This window comes from Mauremys mutica, chromosome 1 (assembly GCF_020497125.1).
Source record: "Mauremys mutica isolate MM-2020 ecotype Southern chromosome 1, ASM2049712v1, whole genome shotgun sequence".
NCBI lineage: Eukaryota > Metazoa > Chordata > Testudines > Geoemydidae > Mauremys > Mauremys mutica.
In genome coordinates, this window is record NC_059072.1 from 70,108,535 (window position 1) to 70,126,529 (window position 17,995).

Here is a 17,995-nt window from a genome sequence, read left to right on the forward strand (position 1 = left end):
AAGCAATATACACAATAGCCATCTCAGCCTGGGACATTAGTTTCCCTCCTCCATAACTTTTTCCTTTCCATTCTATTAATATTCAGCAGCTAAAATTATCCTTCACCATTGTCATTTCAAGCATGTCACTGCTTTGTTGCCCATTCATTGGCTTCCTCTCTCTTTCCATGGTATTCAAATTCATCATCTCTGATCAATGCTTCATCCAGTTTCTCTCTCTTCAATAGCCATTCCCCTCCACACCTCTTGCTCACCTCCCACTCCCACCTTCATGTCTTTTTCATGCTTCTCCTCACACCTGGAATGATAACTCTTCAGGTGTGCTGAGCATCCTCACCCTCTCCCTTTTCTTCAAAAGAAAATGAAAGGCAACTTTTTTCATTTTGTTTTTCCATTGTCGATCTCCACTCCTCTGCTGTCTACTCCACATCTTTTATACCACCTTTGTCTTATTTTTTTTTAAATAGAAGAATGTATAAGATTCATTAGTAATGTAATACAAATATTATTTATTCTTTGTATTGTGGTAGCACCAAGAAGTCCCAATCAGAGTTTGGGACCCTGTTGTACTGGACACCATACACACGTGGAGTAAGCTTTCCCTGCCCCCACAGGACTTACAATCTAAATAGTTCACATTATCTTTATGTATTTGAACCCCTTTCCCTCTTCTCCCCACATCATCTTTTTTTCTGCTAATTTTCATTTTCTGTTTGTCTGTAAGTTCTATAGGGCAGTGGTAATTATTTTTTTCTGTTCTTTGTAAACTATGCAAAGTTCTGGCTCTATATACATATTTAAAGAAGGATTGAAAGCACTTCACCATTCTAATGTCACATTTTATACCATCATCCTTCCTCTTCTGGAGTCACAAATTATGCATTTTCCTTCTAATAAAAGTGCAAACAAGAAATCTCATCGATAGCTCATGCAAATCTTGCTCATCTGGCTGGGAGAAGTGCCTTCTCAGGGCATAGACCTGCTCTCCCACTGGAGACTTATGCTTCTAGTGTTCATAAGAGGAAAGGGTTCAAACAGACTTCCTCTATTTGAATGCCTATTCAACATTAGAGATGCTCAGATACTAATGAGGATGTGCAGCAAAGTACATCTGCAAGTTTAAAATATGTTACCTCTTTATCTGCTGTTTTTCTTGAAGATTCCTGAGACTGGGCATTGGTTTTTTTCTTTTCTGCAGTTCTCTGAGAATACTGTTTATATCCCTCTTTCATTTCTGCTTCATACTGCTGATATTTTAGTTTGTATTTGTCTGTTGGGGATGGCAGATTTTCCGGTATTGTCTTTTGCTCCAAAGAAAGCTAAAAAGCAAAGAATAATCAGAAATAACAGCCTCCTGCTGTGATACACAATGTCAACAGCAGGATTATTATACTCATTCAGTACATTTTTACAGTTAAAGGACTGATGTTCGTTGATACCACACTTAACATTTAGAAGAAAATAAATACTATTGTATAACAACATTAGGTTGTTCTCATGAAACCCTTCTTGTTTTGCTTAGAGAAGGTTTTTTTTTCCTGCAAATGAAGTGACTCTCAACCATACCCAGAAACCAAAATCCACCTGATCTCTTGCCAGCCTTTGCAGATGCAGAGAACTGTAAGACTGGAGCAACAGCATGAACCCATATTTGGTTTGGGATGCTGAATGAAGGGGCCAAAGGTTATCTAGATCAGGGGGTGTAGTGGTACTGACTAGTCATTGGGGTGCTGCTCCCTCACCTTCCCCTATACATTGCTCAACTCCAAGGACAACATCAGTTGAAAAGGCTTTGGAGCCAGCTACATAGTTTCTTGAGATCCCACTTCCCTTCTCCTGGAGTCAAGTGCTTGCTGGGTTGGGTAGAAACAGCAGCAGTAGGAGCAAGGTGGGAGGAGGAACCAAAATGCTTCTTTTCTCATCTCCTCTGTCTCTCACTGGGTCCTAACACCTATGGGATGTTGCTGATTTTTCACCACTCCCTTTCACCTGCCAAACAATAGCGGATCCAGCAGTGTCACCTTATGAACCATATGCACACCCTGAACAAGTAGTTCAGCAGTCCTGGGGTATGTCTACACAACAGAGACTGTACCATGTTGGCATAGCCCAGTGGTGTAGACACAGCCTACATTGACAGAGGGTTTTCTTCTGGTGGTATAGGAACACTACCTGTCTGAACAACATTAGCATGTTGATGGAACACTCTTCCGTCTATATACTATATACTTCTGACACACTGAGGTTTTTTTCAGCATAGTTACATCAGTTGGGGTGTGGTTTTTTCACCCACTGACTGACGTAGCTATGCCAATATAACTTTCAAGTGTAGACCAAGACCTGTTCTAGAATAGTGTTTTTCACACTGTGAAACTAGCCTCCATTGGAAGATGTGAATCTCCTTCTACACTTTTCTTGAAAAGTCTATACAAAACGCAAAAGTGAGGAATTATTTCCCTCTCACTTGATGATTTTATGAATGTTCTACAGACAGAACTTGGAGCATGCCTACCCTACAGCCACTATAGCACTGCTTCCTTGATCAATGGAACAGGTTTTTCTGTTGCTGTAATTAAATCCATAACTCTGGGAGGCAATAGCTAGGTCGATGAAAGAATTCTCTCACTGACCTAGCCACATCTACATTGGGAACTAGGTCAACTTTACTACGGCACGAGGGCATGACATTTTTCACAGACCCCAGTGACATGGTCAGGTCAATCTTATTGTAGACCAGGCCATGGAGTAACAGTAGAACTGCATGGGAATGACCAAGAAATAAAGAAAAAAAATTCTATATTTAAATTATTCTACCGCCTAGTCTCTTAGGGAAGATTCACCTATAAAGTTTCCTACAGAGGAAGCATGATTTTTTTTTAAATTTCGTGTGGAAGTATTGCTACAATCAGGCATCTGAAGCAAGCAATGCAGAAATCATGGCCACACACAAAAATATGTTAAAATATATCAGTGGCACTTGACTACCTTTTCTCCTCAAGGTAGATTAGGATGGAATAGAAACAAAGAGGGAGAATGAGCAGGAGATCTAGTCTATTTAGGTTCTTATACCACATCCATCACTGTGGCATCTGGGAAACAATGAAGGGGATAAAGAGGGAGAGGAAAGGTAAAAGAAAGTGAAAAAGAGGAAAAGAAGAGACTGGGAGGTAGTCAAAGACATTTCAACTTTTTGGTAACTTTACAGTAATAAAATATTTATGTTCACTGATTATCAATTTGAAAAATGCCTTCTAGCAAAAGAGATTATATATATATAATTTATTATATATATATAAAATCAACACTAAGCTAATAAGAACACAGCAACTCACATCGACTCTAACTTAAGACCACATGCATGTTATTAGAGAGGACGAGAGAGAGAGAGAGAGAGAGACAAAGACACACACATATATAGGCTTAGTCCACACTACAAAGTTTTGCTGGTATAGCTATATTGGACAGGATTTGGGAGGGAGGGGGTCACACCTAACTGACATAGCTATGACAGCAAAACCTGTTGTAAATGCTCCTATGTCAAAGGAAGAGTGCTTCTGTCGGCTTAGCTAGTGTCGAACAGGGAAGTGATTTAGCTATTCCAGCAGAACTTATTCTGCTGGCTCATGCTGTACCTGCACCAGGAGGCTCTGCTAACATAACTACGCAGGCAAAAAAAGTGTAGTGTAGCGTAGCGTAGACAAGCCGAGAGAGATGAGAGAGAGACAGAGACAGAGAAAGGGAGAGAGAATGTGGTTTGCAGTGTCCTAATTGGGAAAAAAGTGACCTAATAGGTGGTCATTTCATGCAGTGAATGACCATGTTCTAAGTTAATCAATGCGAGTTGCTGTATTATTAACAATTGCTGAGAGGTGATAAACGGTTTTACATTGTTCCAAACAATGTTCCAGCCTACACTGGCAGCACAGTGCTGCTTTCTAAAGACCCAGTTCTGCAAACCACTACTCATGCAAGTGACCCATTGACTTCAAGGGGTTATTTGCTTAAGGACTGCATTATGTGCATAGATGTTCTCATGATCAAGCCCTCGGATGGTTAGACTGCTGATATGGACTCACTTTTTGTATTAATTGTTCTTGGGTTTAAAGAAAATTAAATATTTTTAAAAGAACTACCAAAGGATGTTTTCCAATTTTCCATCGGGACATACACACATAGGGAGGTTAGGATGCCTTCCATTCCTTAACTATAGAAATATAATGCAATTTCCTAAAATTTGGCACATACCTCTCACCCTTACCACAGAAAATAATCCTGTAGATTTGTACAGGTCCTGAATTGGTTTGAAGTTTGGGAAACCACTTCTTGAGCACATATCAATCTTAGAAGATTAACCTTTGCAACTCCTGAACCTTTTCCTTCTTCTAATGACAAAAACTATAACATCCGATACAGTTTCAAAATGCAAATGCTAACTATATATAATGATAGGAGATTAAAAATAGTCTCTCAACTAAGCCATTTCATTATCATACCAAAGAATTTAAAAACCTATTTAATTTTCAGATTATACATCACAATCCTCAATTGCTAATATTTTTCCAGCTATTTTACCTCCATTTTCTTCTGACAATGTTTTCTAGCCATCTGTTTAATGGAAAGGAAAAAGAAATGTTATTTTAAATAGCAATTATCACTACCTATGCTGCATGAATCAAAAGAAAATTTGTCAAATACATTTTTCCAAAGTTAAACAAAACAGAAAAATTCAAAGGACACCTCTTCTCACTCTCAAGTAACAATGACTGAAAAAATGCTCAGCAGAGTCATTATCAAATGTGTTCGTAATTTGGACAGTGATTTTGAACAGCTCTGGAATTTTCCAGAAAGCAGTATGTTAAAACTGAATAACTGATTTTCCTTCTATGACAACTAGGTGTAGCTGGTCTTTTTTTAGAATTTTAGGTTCTTACTCATCACAGAAAGAGAAGAATAAATACTGATGTTCTATTTAGATTTATTTTAAAATATATACATTTATATTGTCAACCAAACTAGATATTACTCTGAAATTAACTCGTAATTCTCTTTGAAAGAGAAAGGAAGAAAAACGTTAATAATGAAGTTACTGCACTCGGCCATTCATAGACTATCGTAGCAACGATCAACTCATATTCTTCCACAAAATAAATATTTGCTATTTGTAAACAAAAAGTTATTTTTCATATCTTATGTGTAAGGAACTATTTCTTATTTTGATTAATTATTTTATTTTCTGATTTTCACAATTTTCTTAAGATTTGTTTAGAAGTAAAAATCAAAGTTATATGCTACCTTAATGCAATCACAATTTTCAGATGCTTTCACAAATTATTACTAACAATAGCAACCACTAGTGTACAAATTGTCAGTAGGCAAAATTAAAAGAATTAGAGTATAAATCAACAGTCTATAATAAATAGTAACTGTGATGAAGAAATTGAATTTGAAATTTCTGAAGAGCTTCCTAGCAAAAAAAACCTTCATTAGAAAGCACTTCGACCAATAATACTCTCCTATCTTTTAATTTAATCACACAAATGGAAAGAACTAAATTGTGTAATGAAATTAGATGTGCTTTATTTGCTTCAATTCTCATGAAAGACAGTATTTTTAAGATATCAGTAATGGCAAACTGACCTGTTGTGTCTGATGATGCTGTGCATAAGGAGTCTGTAATGGTGTACCCCAACTAACAGTTGAAGATGAATCTGGAGGGCCAATGCGAGGAAACCTCTTACTGTATGGTATGTAAGAATCACCATCCTAAAATACAAAGAGAACAAGATTATTTGTACTTATTTCATAGTCAAAAGGAATGTTTTGACAAACTTCAGCATTATCTGAAAACAGGGCTGCCCAGAGGATTCAGGGGGCCTGGGGCAAAGCAATTTCAGGGGCCCCTTCCATAAAAAAAATTGCAATACTATATTCTCGTGGGGGCCCCTGCGGGGCCCAGGGCAAATTGCCCCACTTGCTCCCCTTCACGGGCGCCCCTGGGAAAAATAAACCTTCCGCTTCTCAGCACAAACCTAGTTTTGAGAAAACTTCTTTACAAGGTATCTCTGGTTCTCAGCATCAGCTAGTGCTAAAAGGCACTAAAGCTCATTAAAAGGGTTGGACAAATATTTTCCATCAAAACTTTTTTTGGTTCGAAAACTAGGGGTTTTTAAAAAGCAGGAAAAAAATCACGGCCAATGTCTGCTTTCCTTCAAAATTTGTTGTGGTTTTTTTTAACTGAAAAGCTGAAATTAGTCTGCCAAAACCTGAACATGGTTTGGGGTTTCAGAAGTATGTGGCCAAATATTTGCTGCTTGCTGTGTTTGATTGTTTAAAGAAACAATAAAAAAATTCTGCTTAAAAAAAATCCAAAACTTTTGAACCACCTCAGCTTGTGACCAAACGCCTGAGCCCATCCAGGCAGAGATTTTTCCAGGTTTCTGATACTCTGCTGGCTTCCTTGACTCATATCTGTTTCCATAACTTTGGGTTCATTTAGGTTAGAACATAAGAACAGCCATACTGGGTCAAACCAAAGGTCCATCCAGCCCAGTATCCTGTCTACCGACAATGGCCAATGCCAAGTGCCCCAGAGGGAGTGAACCTAACAGGTAATGGTCAAGTGATCTCTCTCCTGCCATCCATCTCCACTCTCTGACAAACAGAGGCTAGGGACACCATTCCTTACCCATCCTGGCTAATAGCCATTAATGGATTTAACCTCCATGCATTTATGTTTCCTAGAGATTGGCTCCATGGGGTCCCTCACAAACTGGAGACGGTTACTGTGGGTTTGTCTTTAGTATAGCTTATGTACATACTCCATGAACTGAGCATTTGAGCTTGGTCCAGAATCTGGGATGAGCCTATGTTGTGAAAACTGAAATGCTCAAAATAGCACATGCATGTGAATGGACACAGGGTGCTAAAATTAAATTAACCCAAGGGTTCTCAAACTGGGGGTCAGGACCCTTCAAGGGGTCACGAGGTTATTACTGGGGGTCGTGAGCTGTCAGCCTCCGCCTCAAACCCCGCTTTGCCTCCAGCATTTATAATAGTGTTAAATATATAAAAAAGTGTTTTCAATTTATAAGGGGGGGGTCACACTCAGAGGTTTGCTATGTGAAAGGGGTCACCAGGACGAAAGTTTGAGAACCACTGAATTAACCCCTCTGGAGCCTCAGGAAATGGTGGGGAGGGGGGGTCTCCCTTCGTAGGGTTGGGAAGGATATTGCTCTTCTCATGTGATCCCTCCCCCAGTGCCTAATTTTAAATGAAGCTACCCTCCCCTGACATGAATCTCCCTATGGCACTGAAATTAAATGTAGACTATAATTTGGCATTTGAGAAGTGAAAGGGATGGTAGCTCTAATGGAAAAGCTAACAGCTTGGTTCTTCTGCAAGCCTCAAACTGCTGAATGAGCTTCAGGGTAGGGAAGGCTGGGCCTCCCAAACAGCCTGGCCCTGCCCCCTATTCGACCCCCACCTACTTCCTGCCCCCTTACTGCCCCCCCTCAGAAACCCCGACCCATCCTGCTCCTTGCCCCTCACCATCCCCCAGAGACACCACCACCACCACCCCAGGACCCCACCCCTCCTCACTGTCCCCTGACTGCCCCAACCCCTATCCACCCCCTGCTGAGTCCTGACAGACCCCCAGAATGCCCACAATCCAACCCCCCCATTCCCTGTCCCCTGACTGCCCCCCACACCTCTGCCCCCTCCCTGTGCCCTGACAGTCCCCGAGACTCCCTGCCCCTTAGCAACCCCTCCCTCCCCCAGCCCCAGCTTCTTACCCTCGGCTTCCCCCTCACCCGGAGCCTCAGCCCGTCGCATCCAGGGCCGTCCCCGAACAGCGGTGCAGTGTGGCTCTAGCGGGGCCTGAGCTCCGCCCCGCTGTGGTAAGGGGGCGGGGCTGCGAGCTCCTCCCCGCTCAGAGCCCCGGGTAAAGAGGGCGGGGCTGTGAGCTTCCTCCACTCAGCCCTGAGCTCGCAGTCCCGCCCCCTTACCACGCGGTTCTGAGCGGGGCGGAGCTCAGGCCCCGCCGGAATCAGGCTGCAGCTGTTCACGGACAGCCCTGGATGCACTGAGGCTCCGGGAGAGGGGCGGAGACGGGGTTGGGTCAGGCTGGGGCAGGAGCCTCAGCCGTTCTTTTGGGGGCCCCTGCGGAGCCCGGGGCAAATTGCCCCACTTGCCCCCCCCCCTCTGGGCGGCCCTGTCTGAAAAGTTTGCAAACTCATGATTACCTCTTCATCTGAAGATCCCAGCTTGCCCAAATCAAGGCATGGCACCCTGCAGGAAGTTAAAAGATGGCTTTAGTAATTCTTTAATACATTCTCGTTTTCAATTGCAGTACAAGGGAGCCCTCTGATAATGAAGTGCTTTTCCCCTTCACAAAAATATCTTCACTATAAACAGTTTCACTATAATTGGAGAGGGCCTACCTGGCAAAAGTCCCTACCAACCCCCTTCGCTTCACCTCAGGAAGTGGTAAGAGCCTTTCTTCATCCCCAGTTGCAGAGGACACTGGCAGCTGTGAAGGGCCCCTGGCAGGCCCTATCTTCACTTTCAGCCTCAGATAGTTCTATCAAGACCATCCTGGCTCCTCTTCGCTCCCCACTAGGAGCAGCTGCAGCAAGATCAGAAGCCAGGCATTTCTCATTACCCCTCTACCACAACAGTATTGTGGCAAATTCTTTCCTCTCCATAATCAGCCAGAAGAGAGGCAATGGGGAAGTAAAAAGTAATCCTTTTTGAATGTAGCTCTTCAAAACTAATTGGAAGGGAATTAGCATAGTCCCAACTATACTGAAATTAAATACCAATAGTGACTCTTCATTCAGCTTAAAGAAATTAAAAAGTCAGTTGAAATACATTAAAGCAATTCTGTACTTTTACTTCATTTTAGCCCCAATCCCACTAAGTAATAAGTGTTCTTACCACTCTCTAAAGTAAACTGGAGTTGAAGATACCCAGCACTAATGAAGATGCATTCAGCATCTTTCTGGATGTGCCCTTTGGATTCAATCCAATGACCTCTAACTTTCAGTGGGAGCTGGATCAGACCCTAAGGCTATGTCTATATTGGACACCACTGGTGGTGGCATATAGAGTATGGATAGTTATATGCCACAGAAAAAAAGTGAGCTGCATTCACACTGTGGTGCATAGCCACATCATCAGTGGGGAAAGGCTCTCCCTGTCACACCCTGTCAGAGCTTTCCCCACAGCTCCCTGCAGCAGGGAAAGACTGGCAGCAGGGCGGCAGCAAGACACTACACTGTCAAAAACAGTGGGAGGGTCATGTTCTGAGCTGTGTAGCATACATATTCTAAGGATTCACGGGGATCTTTACTCGACTAAGCAGTGCCTCACCACATACACTATTATTTACACCCATGCTAGCAGGACATGCAATGTATGTACTCTACAGGCCACCGCAAAGAGAGTGCAGCTTAGACATACCCTAAAAGGGGAGTTACACTGTAACTAAATTCCCCTATGTACGGCTGCCGGTATTTAACTCTATTTTAGCAAAACAGATGAGTGTTGGCTAAATAAAGGCTTGATTAAATTGTCTATATTACCAATACCTTACAAAACTACCTGTCACATTAAGACTTGGAATGTGTACTTAAAAACAGTACCTGTGAAAGATGCCAGATCAGTTTCAAGCACTATAAGCCTTCAAACAGCAACACAAGTATAGTCTGAGCATCAGTAGTACATATTTTCTCTCACTTTGCTACCAACATTTTTCAAAACTCTGGGTATGGCTACACTTGAGAGTTGCAGCGCTGGGAGTTACAGCGCTGGTCGTACAGCTGTGTAGGGAAAGCGCTGGTGTGTGGCCACACTCACTGCTACCAGCGCTGCAGTGTGGCCACATTTGCAGCATTTGCAGCGCTGTTGGGAGTGATGCATTATGGGCAGCTATCCCAGCGTTCAAGTGGCAGCAACGTGCTTTTCAAAAGAGGGGGGTGGGGTGCAGTGTGACAGGAACCGGGGGAGAGAGAGAGAGAGAGAGTGGATTTTTGGAGCCGACATTGTGTATCAGCTCCCTGCCTTGCAAAATCAGAAATTTTTCCCAACCCCTTACTCTTAACTGCAAACAGCCTGCAGACCAGATAAGCAGCTGCTCCAATGGACTCCCTTTCTCACCCCTGCCCCCGCTGTTTCTCTCATCAAGCAAACACTCATCCCCCTGCCTGCCTCATTCACAGCAAGGTAGTGGGTTTATCTCATTTGATTGTTCAGTCAGTTACAGATTGATCACGGCAAACAGGAGCTTGTTTGTTTTTTAGATAAGCAGCTCCCGGAGCCCCGAGTTCACAACAAAACAAAGAGAGGCAGCATAACAAAACAAAGGGAGTAATTTAGTTAAAAGCATTCTGGGATATCTCCTAATACCCTGGAGGCCAATAACAGCGCTGGTGTGGGGCCACACTTTACGAGCAGCGCTATAGCACCAGCGCTGCAATGGTTATACCCCAAGCAGACCCAGGTGTACAGCCAGCGCTGCAGCCAGGGAGTTGCAGCGCTGGATGTGCCCTGCAGGTGTGGACAGTTACTAATTGCAGCGCTGGAAAGCCTCCACCAGTGCTGCAACTCTCAAGTGTAGCCATACCCTCTGTTATAGCAGAGTCCCTTCTAAGACTGGAAGACATGCTGACTCTCCAGGCCCATCCAGTCAGTGGAGAATGCCTGAATACACACAGAGATTGAACTATCCCTTTATCCAGCCATAGACATTCCAAGGTCATGTTTGATACATACTGGCAGAACCTTTTGGAGAGCTAAAATGACCATAAAGATTTTTTAAAATAAGCCAGTTCAGTCTCAAATATGGCATTGATAATAGATGACATTAATATACCTATTCCCAGGCCTCAGAATCCCAAATTTTGGAAGTACTATACAAAGCAGATTTCAAATCACTTTTTAAAACTCTCTCATATGACAATTTCTCTGTATTTATAATGAAATATCTGTAAGGAGCAGCAATTCTTCTCTCCTACTCCCTTTCATAATGATAAAAGGTATAAAAGATAGCTTGTTTACAATTAGAAATAACTGCCAGGAGCTTAGATAGTAACTAAAAAAGTAAAGCTCAACCATCCAACTTTTACATATTTGAAAAAAAGCAAAAATGTTAATGAGTAATCACTAATAATGCCACCAGATTCCAATTGATCTCAATGTACATTTCAAAAAAACCTACTTTCCTAAAGTGAAATTTATACAAATAAGTGTGACTTTTAAAAGTATCATTTTAAGGAAAACAATTAAATTCCTCTTTAAGTATAAAGCACAGCCAACAAGTTTATGGTGATAAATTTCACCTAACTCCTTGATTTATACATCAGCATAAAGACAATGAAATAAGGAAATTTACCAAAGTTACTTAATGCAGAATGAAACAGTTCATAAGTAGGAAGAACAGACTTACTCAGCTGGACGAAGGCCATGAGTTGCTTGTATATTTGGTTTCCATCCCTACAAAAATGTCAGCATAATAATTAAATCATGATTTAATGACACAGTTCTGTCTTTTGAGGGTTGTAAAATTGGGGTACAGGGGCTTGGGCTGGAGCCTGAACTCTGGGACACTCCTCTCTCACAAATTCCCAGAGAGCCTGAATGTCTGCACTGCAATTGTACAGCCCCACAGCCCAAGTCAGCTGACATGGGCCAGTCACAGGTGTTTAACTGCACTGTAGACATACCCTTGGAGAACAGAATTTGAATCTTGTTTTATGACTGTTTTCTGTTACAGAAGGCAGAAGTATTACAATGGTTACATTCTGAACTCTGGAGGAGATCAGGAAAACATAGGAATGCTCCTTTCTGCAACACACCACAGATTCCCCTACTGAATTATTGGGGTACAAAACAGCATTCTCACACGACTACTGGCTGGAGGATGTATTACAGAACACATCTGATAGTGGAATACAGAAAGACAGCTTGTCAAGTAGAAGAAAGGCAGTCTGCCATAGTTGACAGGTATCAGTCCTGGACTCCCTAATGTGGTAACCTAGCAACAAGAAGGAAGTTAAATGGAAGTATGTGGGCTTGAAGAAAAGCAAATGCTAATCAATAATCAGTTAACTATTTTGAATCTATAAACCTAAAGGGCACAATACTTATGAAACAAAAAAGGAAATATCTACAGTGCATAATTCAGAAAGTATTCATGTTCAGGCCAGTTGCAGTCAAACACATGGCTACCATTATTCAAGACTGTATTCATACTCACCAACACAATCATTTATTTACTTTCAATAATTACCCTGCAAGTTCAAGTCGTTTTCTTTTATACTGCAATAACCTTAATAGGGTTTCATAAACTATACTATTTTAAAATCCTGAACATAAGATGGAGCTAAATGGTCTGTGAAATAAAAAACACACCTGTAAATATTTGTAAATCAAAATAGAAACATTAATCTTTGCATTAAACATACTTGACTAAGTTTCTTCCCCCTTGATGACAGCTCAGCTTGCCGTCTAGGAGATGCAGCAACTCCTTTAACCTCCAAATCCATGCAAATTTGACTATAGACTTCACAATAAACTGTAAATAAAAAAGACTAAATGAAAACCATACATTTTCTATATAATTACCATCATAAATAAAATAATTAAATTACGGGGTATGTACCTAAAACTCCCAACATGGGAGTTTTTATTCAATTATTAGGGCCCTACCAATTTCATGGCCATGAAAAACATGTCACGGACTGTGAAATAAGCCCTTCCCCCATGAAATCTGATCTCCCCCATGCTGCTGGGAATGCCCCAGCCAGGGGCTCATAGCTGCAAGTCCTGGCCGGGATGGGGAGGGACAGGACTTGTTCTTCCCCTGCACAGCCACTGTTGGGGCTGCAGGAAGCTCTGGAGCTGGGCAGCAACCCCGGAGGTTCCTGCAGCTGGAAGAGGCTTGTGGAGGTGGGTCCGAACTTCCCAGTCAGGGGCTCCTAGCTGCCTATCCCGCAGGGCTGGGGATGGACAGCACTCAGAACTGCTTCTTTACCTGCACAGCTGCTGGGGGGACAGAGGGGTGTGTGGATCAGACTCACCTCCAGGTACCTTTTGGGTTGGGATCCCCACAGTTACAACACCATGAAATCTCAGATGTAAACATCTGAAAAGGTGAAACTGACCAATTTAAAAAACCATCTGGCCATGAAATTGATCAAAATGGAACATGAATTTGGTAGGGCCCTATCAATGTTGCATTGGATGCCCATCTCCACAGTAACTCCTAACTTCAATCTTCCCTTGCCAGTGTTATCTTTTGCCGAAGCAGTTCCAAGCTTCTGTCTTAGCTCCAAGCTTCACTTCCTTGGAAACACTGGTTTTCTCTTTGCTTCGGACTCCCCCTAGTCCCCTCTTAACTCTAGCATTTGCAATTTATACTAGATGTATCAACCCTCCCCACTCCTGACTTACATCTTACATCGGGGTCCCCAACGCGGCGTCCGCAGGTGCCATGGCGCCGGCTGGGGCGTCTAAGTGCACCCGCGTACTGGCCGGCGGACGAGCATCAGCCGAAATGCCACCGACAAGCTGCGTCATTCAGAGGCGTCGCTGCCAAAATGCAGCCGATTTTTGGCGGCGACGCCTCTGGATGATGCTGCTTGTCGGCAGCAACACCTATTGAAGTTGCCGCTTGTCAGCGGAATTTCGGCAGATGCTCGTCCACCGCCACGGTCCTCCGTGGTTCGTCGTCTGGCGCCGCCAGACAAAAAAGGTTGGGGACTACTGTCCTACATAGTTTTAGCCGGACCAGAACTTTTGCCATACCCTAAGAATCCTTCTGGTTCCCAGCTACTTTATCCCTAATACCTCCAAACCCTCCCTTTATGCCATACACTACCCCCTTTGCAAAGTGTCCTCCCCTATCCTGGACAGTTCTGCACGTACAGGCAGTCTCCCTCCCAACTTCAAGATTGCCAGAAACCGGATGCCCCATGGTGTATGTTCTAAATTTTGCAGGAGTAAATGTTGGCCCTGTTTTCAGATACTCAACAGATGTTAGTTTCAAGCATTCTCTGCTCCCCAGTGAAGGCGATGGGCCTATTTGTTATTTAAAGTGAAAATGCACCTATCTTCACATAACCTCAAACCTTAAAATGTAAGGAGATTTTCATAATCATAACAGGGAAAAAGAAGTCAAACTAGTACATATTCATTATTAGTATTCACAAATTAATGTAATCAGATTTTTAAAATAGTACTTTTATATTTAGTCAAAATATTTAATACTATGTGTTTACAATGATTTAACCACTGCACAGAAAAGATATAAAAGATAAAAGATAAACTTTTACAGTAGGAAACATCTTGGGAAGTAGAAAGCTCACAAGTTAACCATCTCCACTTCCTTGTAGACAAGTATCCATCTCACAGAAACACTGCCATAAGGTGGAACAGATTGTTTAGCATAAGTACTTAGCACATATTCTAAGGGACCATTCAAGGTAGAGTGGCCCATTAGTGGTTCCTTAGAATATGTTAAATAATCTGATCCACCAAGGTAGAAGATATTACCTTGCCCACTTTTTCAGTCTTGTTAGTAGTCTCAAACGAAAGGTAACAGGGTGAAATCCTCTCACCCTTAGTTTTGATCTCTCTGAAACAGGTTGTTAGAAGTGCAAAAGCAATATTGAAGCTCTCTGGCTGTGGACATCATGGGACAGCTCTATCCAGTGATCCATACTGTTCACAGTAGGGACAGCTAGTGTGATTTCATCCTAAATCTCAGTATTTGGTGTTTTTCTTAAAGCTCCTGCAGCCAAGCAGTTACATGAGCAGCTCCGTATTTTTTTTTGTTTTGTTTTATAAGTTTCTAACCCCTGTGGCTGCAGAGACACGCTTGGAAACCTGAATCAAGAGCACCCTACAGGCTCAGAAACCAGATGGAAAATAACAAGAACGCGCTTTTTTGTTCCACACCCGAGTTTTGGGGCAGGGAAGGGTGAGGACTGTCCTGGCTCAGCCCGGCAGCCGATGGGCTCGGCAGCGGGGTGCCTCTGGCGGCGATGCCCGCAGCCGGGGGAAAGGGAACCCCGCAAACGGGCCTCTGGGGCTTCCTGAAGGGGCCGCGCTCCGCGCACGGGGGCGGCCTCACCCCGCCCGTTGCCTAGGTTTCCAGTAAACAAGCCCCGACGCGGCGGGCCACTGAGCGCCCGCTGCTCCCGGGCCGGGCCGGGCCGCAGCCCCCGGCAGTGAAGGACCAGGAGCCCCTCGCCCCCTCCCCAGGCGCGCACTCGCCGCCCGCTCACCTCCGCGGCCGCCGCCCCTTTTCCCAAGTCTTGCAGCCTCCCTGTGCGCGCACCCGCCGGCTCTGCTGCGCGTGCACTCGAGGGGCGGGGACGCGCGCCGGGGTGTGTGCCTGCGCGCCTTGGCCCGGCCCAGTCAGGCTCCTCCCACCCGGTGCCCACGCCATAGCCACGCCCCCCGGACTTGAGACGCGGGGCAGCGGCGAGTGTCGAAAGCTCTGCGCGCTCTGGCGCTGGCACAGTGGCCCCCGCGGCGGGGTGGAAAGCGCGTCACCGCTCCGTGTCCCTCAGCGCGCCTGAGTGATGAACGCCAAAGACACAACCGTCCGCATGAGCCCTCAGTCACTCATCCCCGCACAGCCCCGCGTGCTGCAGCCCGGGCCTCGGGAGCCACCCCTCGGAAATACACCCTGCCTGCCCTGCTGGAAACAACAGCCCTGCCTGGCCAGCTGTGCCATGCCCCGGGGTGCAAGCCGCAGTGGCGGATTAGCCGCTGGACCAGCGGGGCCGTGTGCAGGGGCCCCAGACAGAAAATGGGGGCTCCAGGAGTGCAAGTAGGGCAGTACTGTACCCGCCAGGACGCAATACCAGCAAGAGATTTTTAGCGGGTACGGGGTACTGGAAAGACTTGGGGTTAGTGGGGGCTGCACTCGGCTAGGGAGGGCGTTCAGTCTTTAAATGGCTTTAACAGCATAATACATATGCTAACAAACTTAACAAAGGCTTTGTTTACATTTGTTTGCATATGTATCGTGCTGTTACGTTTGTCAGGAGTCCTCAAGGGAGAGGGGTGGGGGATGGAAAGTGTATAAACAATGTTTTTTCTTCTGTTTCTCCCTATTGGTCTGAATTATTCATGACAGCCATACTGCATTACATCAAGTCCAAAGTATTAGAGGACTGTCTCTGCTTGCACTGATCATAGGATGTTTGGTTTCTGATCTCAGCCCAGTTTTGCAGCCTTACAGGAATCAGGTGTTGTCCTCAGCGTACACAGACTTCTTTGCAGCCAAACTAGTCTAACATGTTAACTGGAATTGGAGCAGCAAAACAAAGAAAACAAATGCCTCATTTTCCAGCTTGGGACAACGGGACTATTTACATGACCGGGGCAGCTCCAGACCCCAGCACGCCAAGCACGTGCTTGGGGCGGCACGCCGCAGGGGGCGCTCTGCCAGTCGCCGGGAGGGCGGCTGGCGGCTCTGGTGGACCTCCCGCAGACGTGCCTGCGGAGGGTCCGCTGGTCCCACGGCTTCAGTGGAGCATCCGCAGGCACGCGTGTGGGAGGTCCACCGGAGCCGCGGGACTGGAGACTGGCAGAGCGCCCCCCGCGGCGTGCTGCCGTGCTTGGGTTGGCGAAATGGCTAGAGCCGCCCCTGTACATGACTATGGACCACTTTTGTGGATTGATAAGAGTTTCAGGAGTCTGTTCCTATAAAGGAAGTTGAATCCCCCATTGAAATGCAATGTTTGGGTACAATATCATAAAGCAGTTTAGGATACAGTTTTACTTAAAAATTGTCTTTTAATAAGTCATACATATGCTGAAGTGGCTCCTCACCCAACTACAACATTCCATATAAACAGACTGAATACTACATATTTTGGGGTAAAGTGAGTAGTTAAGCATGTTGATGTTTGTATATACAAAGGGGGTTTCAGAGGGGACAGGGAGTGCATGGGGGCCCCTGAGCTCAGGCCAGGGAGGAGTCACATGGAGGGTCACATAGGGAGGTCATGTGCCCGCCTTTTGTGTCCCTCCCATGAGTGCAATACGGGCAAGAAATGATTTCTACTCACACCAGTGGGGGGCTCCCACACCCCAACCCTCCCACCTGGCACTCCCATAATCGGAGCAGATCAACCAGACACTTTAATCCAAACCAGTGAGTTTGTCTAAACATCAAAATAAATGTATTAACTAGAGAAAGATAGATTGTAAGTGATTAAGTGCTATTGGCACATAGAAGATAGAGTTGGTTACAAAAGGAAACAAAATAGCAAAGGTGCTGTGATAAATGAAGGGGGGAGGGGGGAGCTCCCTTTTATGGACACCCAACCAGCCAATTAGCTGTAAAATTCCTCTTAGTAGCTTGTTCTCTACTTGCTTTATATGTAAAGGGTTAACAAGCCCACAGGTAAAAGAAAAGGAGTTGGCACTTGACCAAAAGAGCCAATGGGAGGGCTAGAACTTTTTAAAATTGGGTGGGGAAGTCCCTTTGTCTGTTGTTCTCTCTGGGCTGCAGGGCCACAAAGGAGCAATGCTGTAAGCAGCTTTAAGCCAGGAATGATCATAAATCATCAGATCATACCTAGAACTACATATCTGGAACTCCCAAACAGGGCCGGCTTTAGGCCGATTCCCCGGAATCGGGCCCCGCACCGAAGAGGGCCCTGCGCCTTAGGCCCCTTTTTAATATTTTTTACTCACCCGTCTGGGTCTTTTGCGGCACTGAAGGACCCCCTGCCAATGAAATGCTGCCGAAAACCCGGAGCAAGTGAAGGACCCCCTGCTGTCGAAGACCTGGACCGCTGCCTGGTATTCGAATCAGGCCCCGCAGTTCCTAAAGCTGGCCCTGCTTCCAAATATGTAAATAGATCAGGAATGCTTAGAAAGACATGATTAGGGCTATTTCTGGTTATTTCTTATGGCTAATGGACTCATCTGTTCTAATCCCAGATGCTTTTGTTTTGCTTGTAACCTTTAAGCT

General features: G+C 44.5%; 1 protein-coding gene across 4 annotated transcripts in view; it reads right to left on the reverse strand.

The window, feature by feature from the left end:
- CAPS2 (calcyphosine 2) overlaps positions 1-15,386 on the reverse strand; it is a 56,297-nt gene extending 40,911 nt beyond the window's left edge. For 2 of the 4 annotated variants that reach the window (XM_044996863.1, XM_044996878.1), the window contains exons 1-7: positions 15,288-15,386; positions 12,465-12,574; positions 11,447-11,493; positions 8,244-8,289; positions 5,638-5,763; positions 4,573-4,605; positions 1,134-1,319 (exon numbers count right to left, since the gene is read on the reverse strand). In XM_044996863.1, coding sequence (XP_044852798.1) covers positions 1,134-1,319; positions 4,573-4,605; positions 5,638-5,763; positions 8,244-8,289; positions 11,447-11,493; positions 12,465-12,545 — 519 coding nt within the window. In that variant the 5' untranslated portion in view covers positions 12,546-12,574; positions 15,288-15,386. Of the gene's footprint in view, positions 1-1,133; positions 1,320-4,572; positions 4,606-5,637; positions 5,764-8,243; positions 8,290-8,476; positions 8,627-11,446; positions 11,494-12,464; positions 12,575-14,553; positions 14,668-15,287 lie in introns of those variants that run through there. The other 2 variants (XM_044996864.1, XM_044996869.1) reach the window with 2 other exon arrangements.
- Between the last annotated feature and the right edge of the window lie 2,609 nt (positions 15,387-17,995).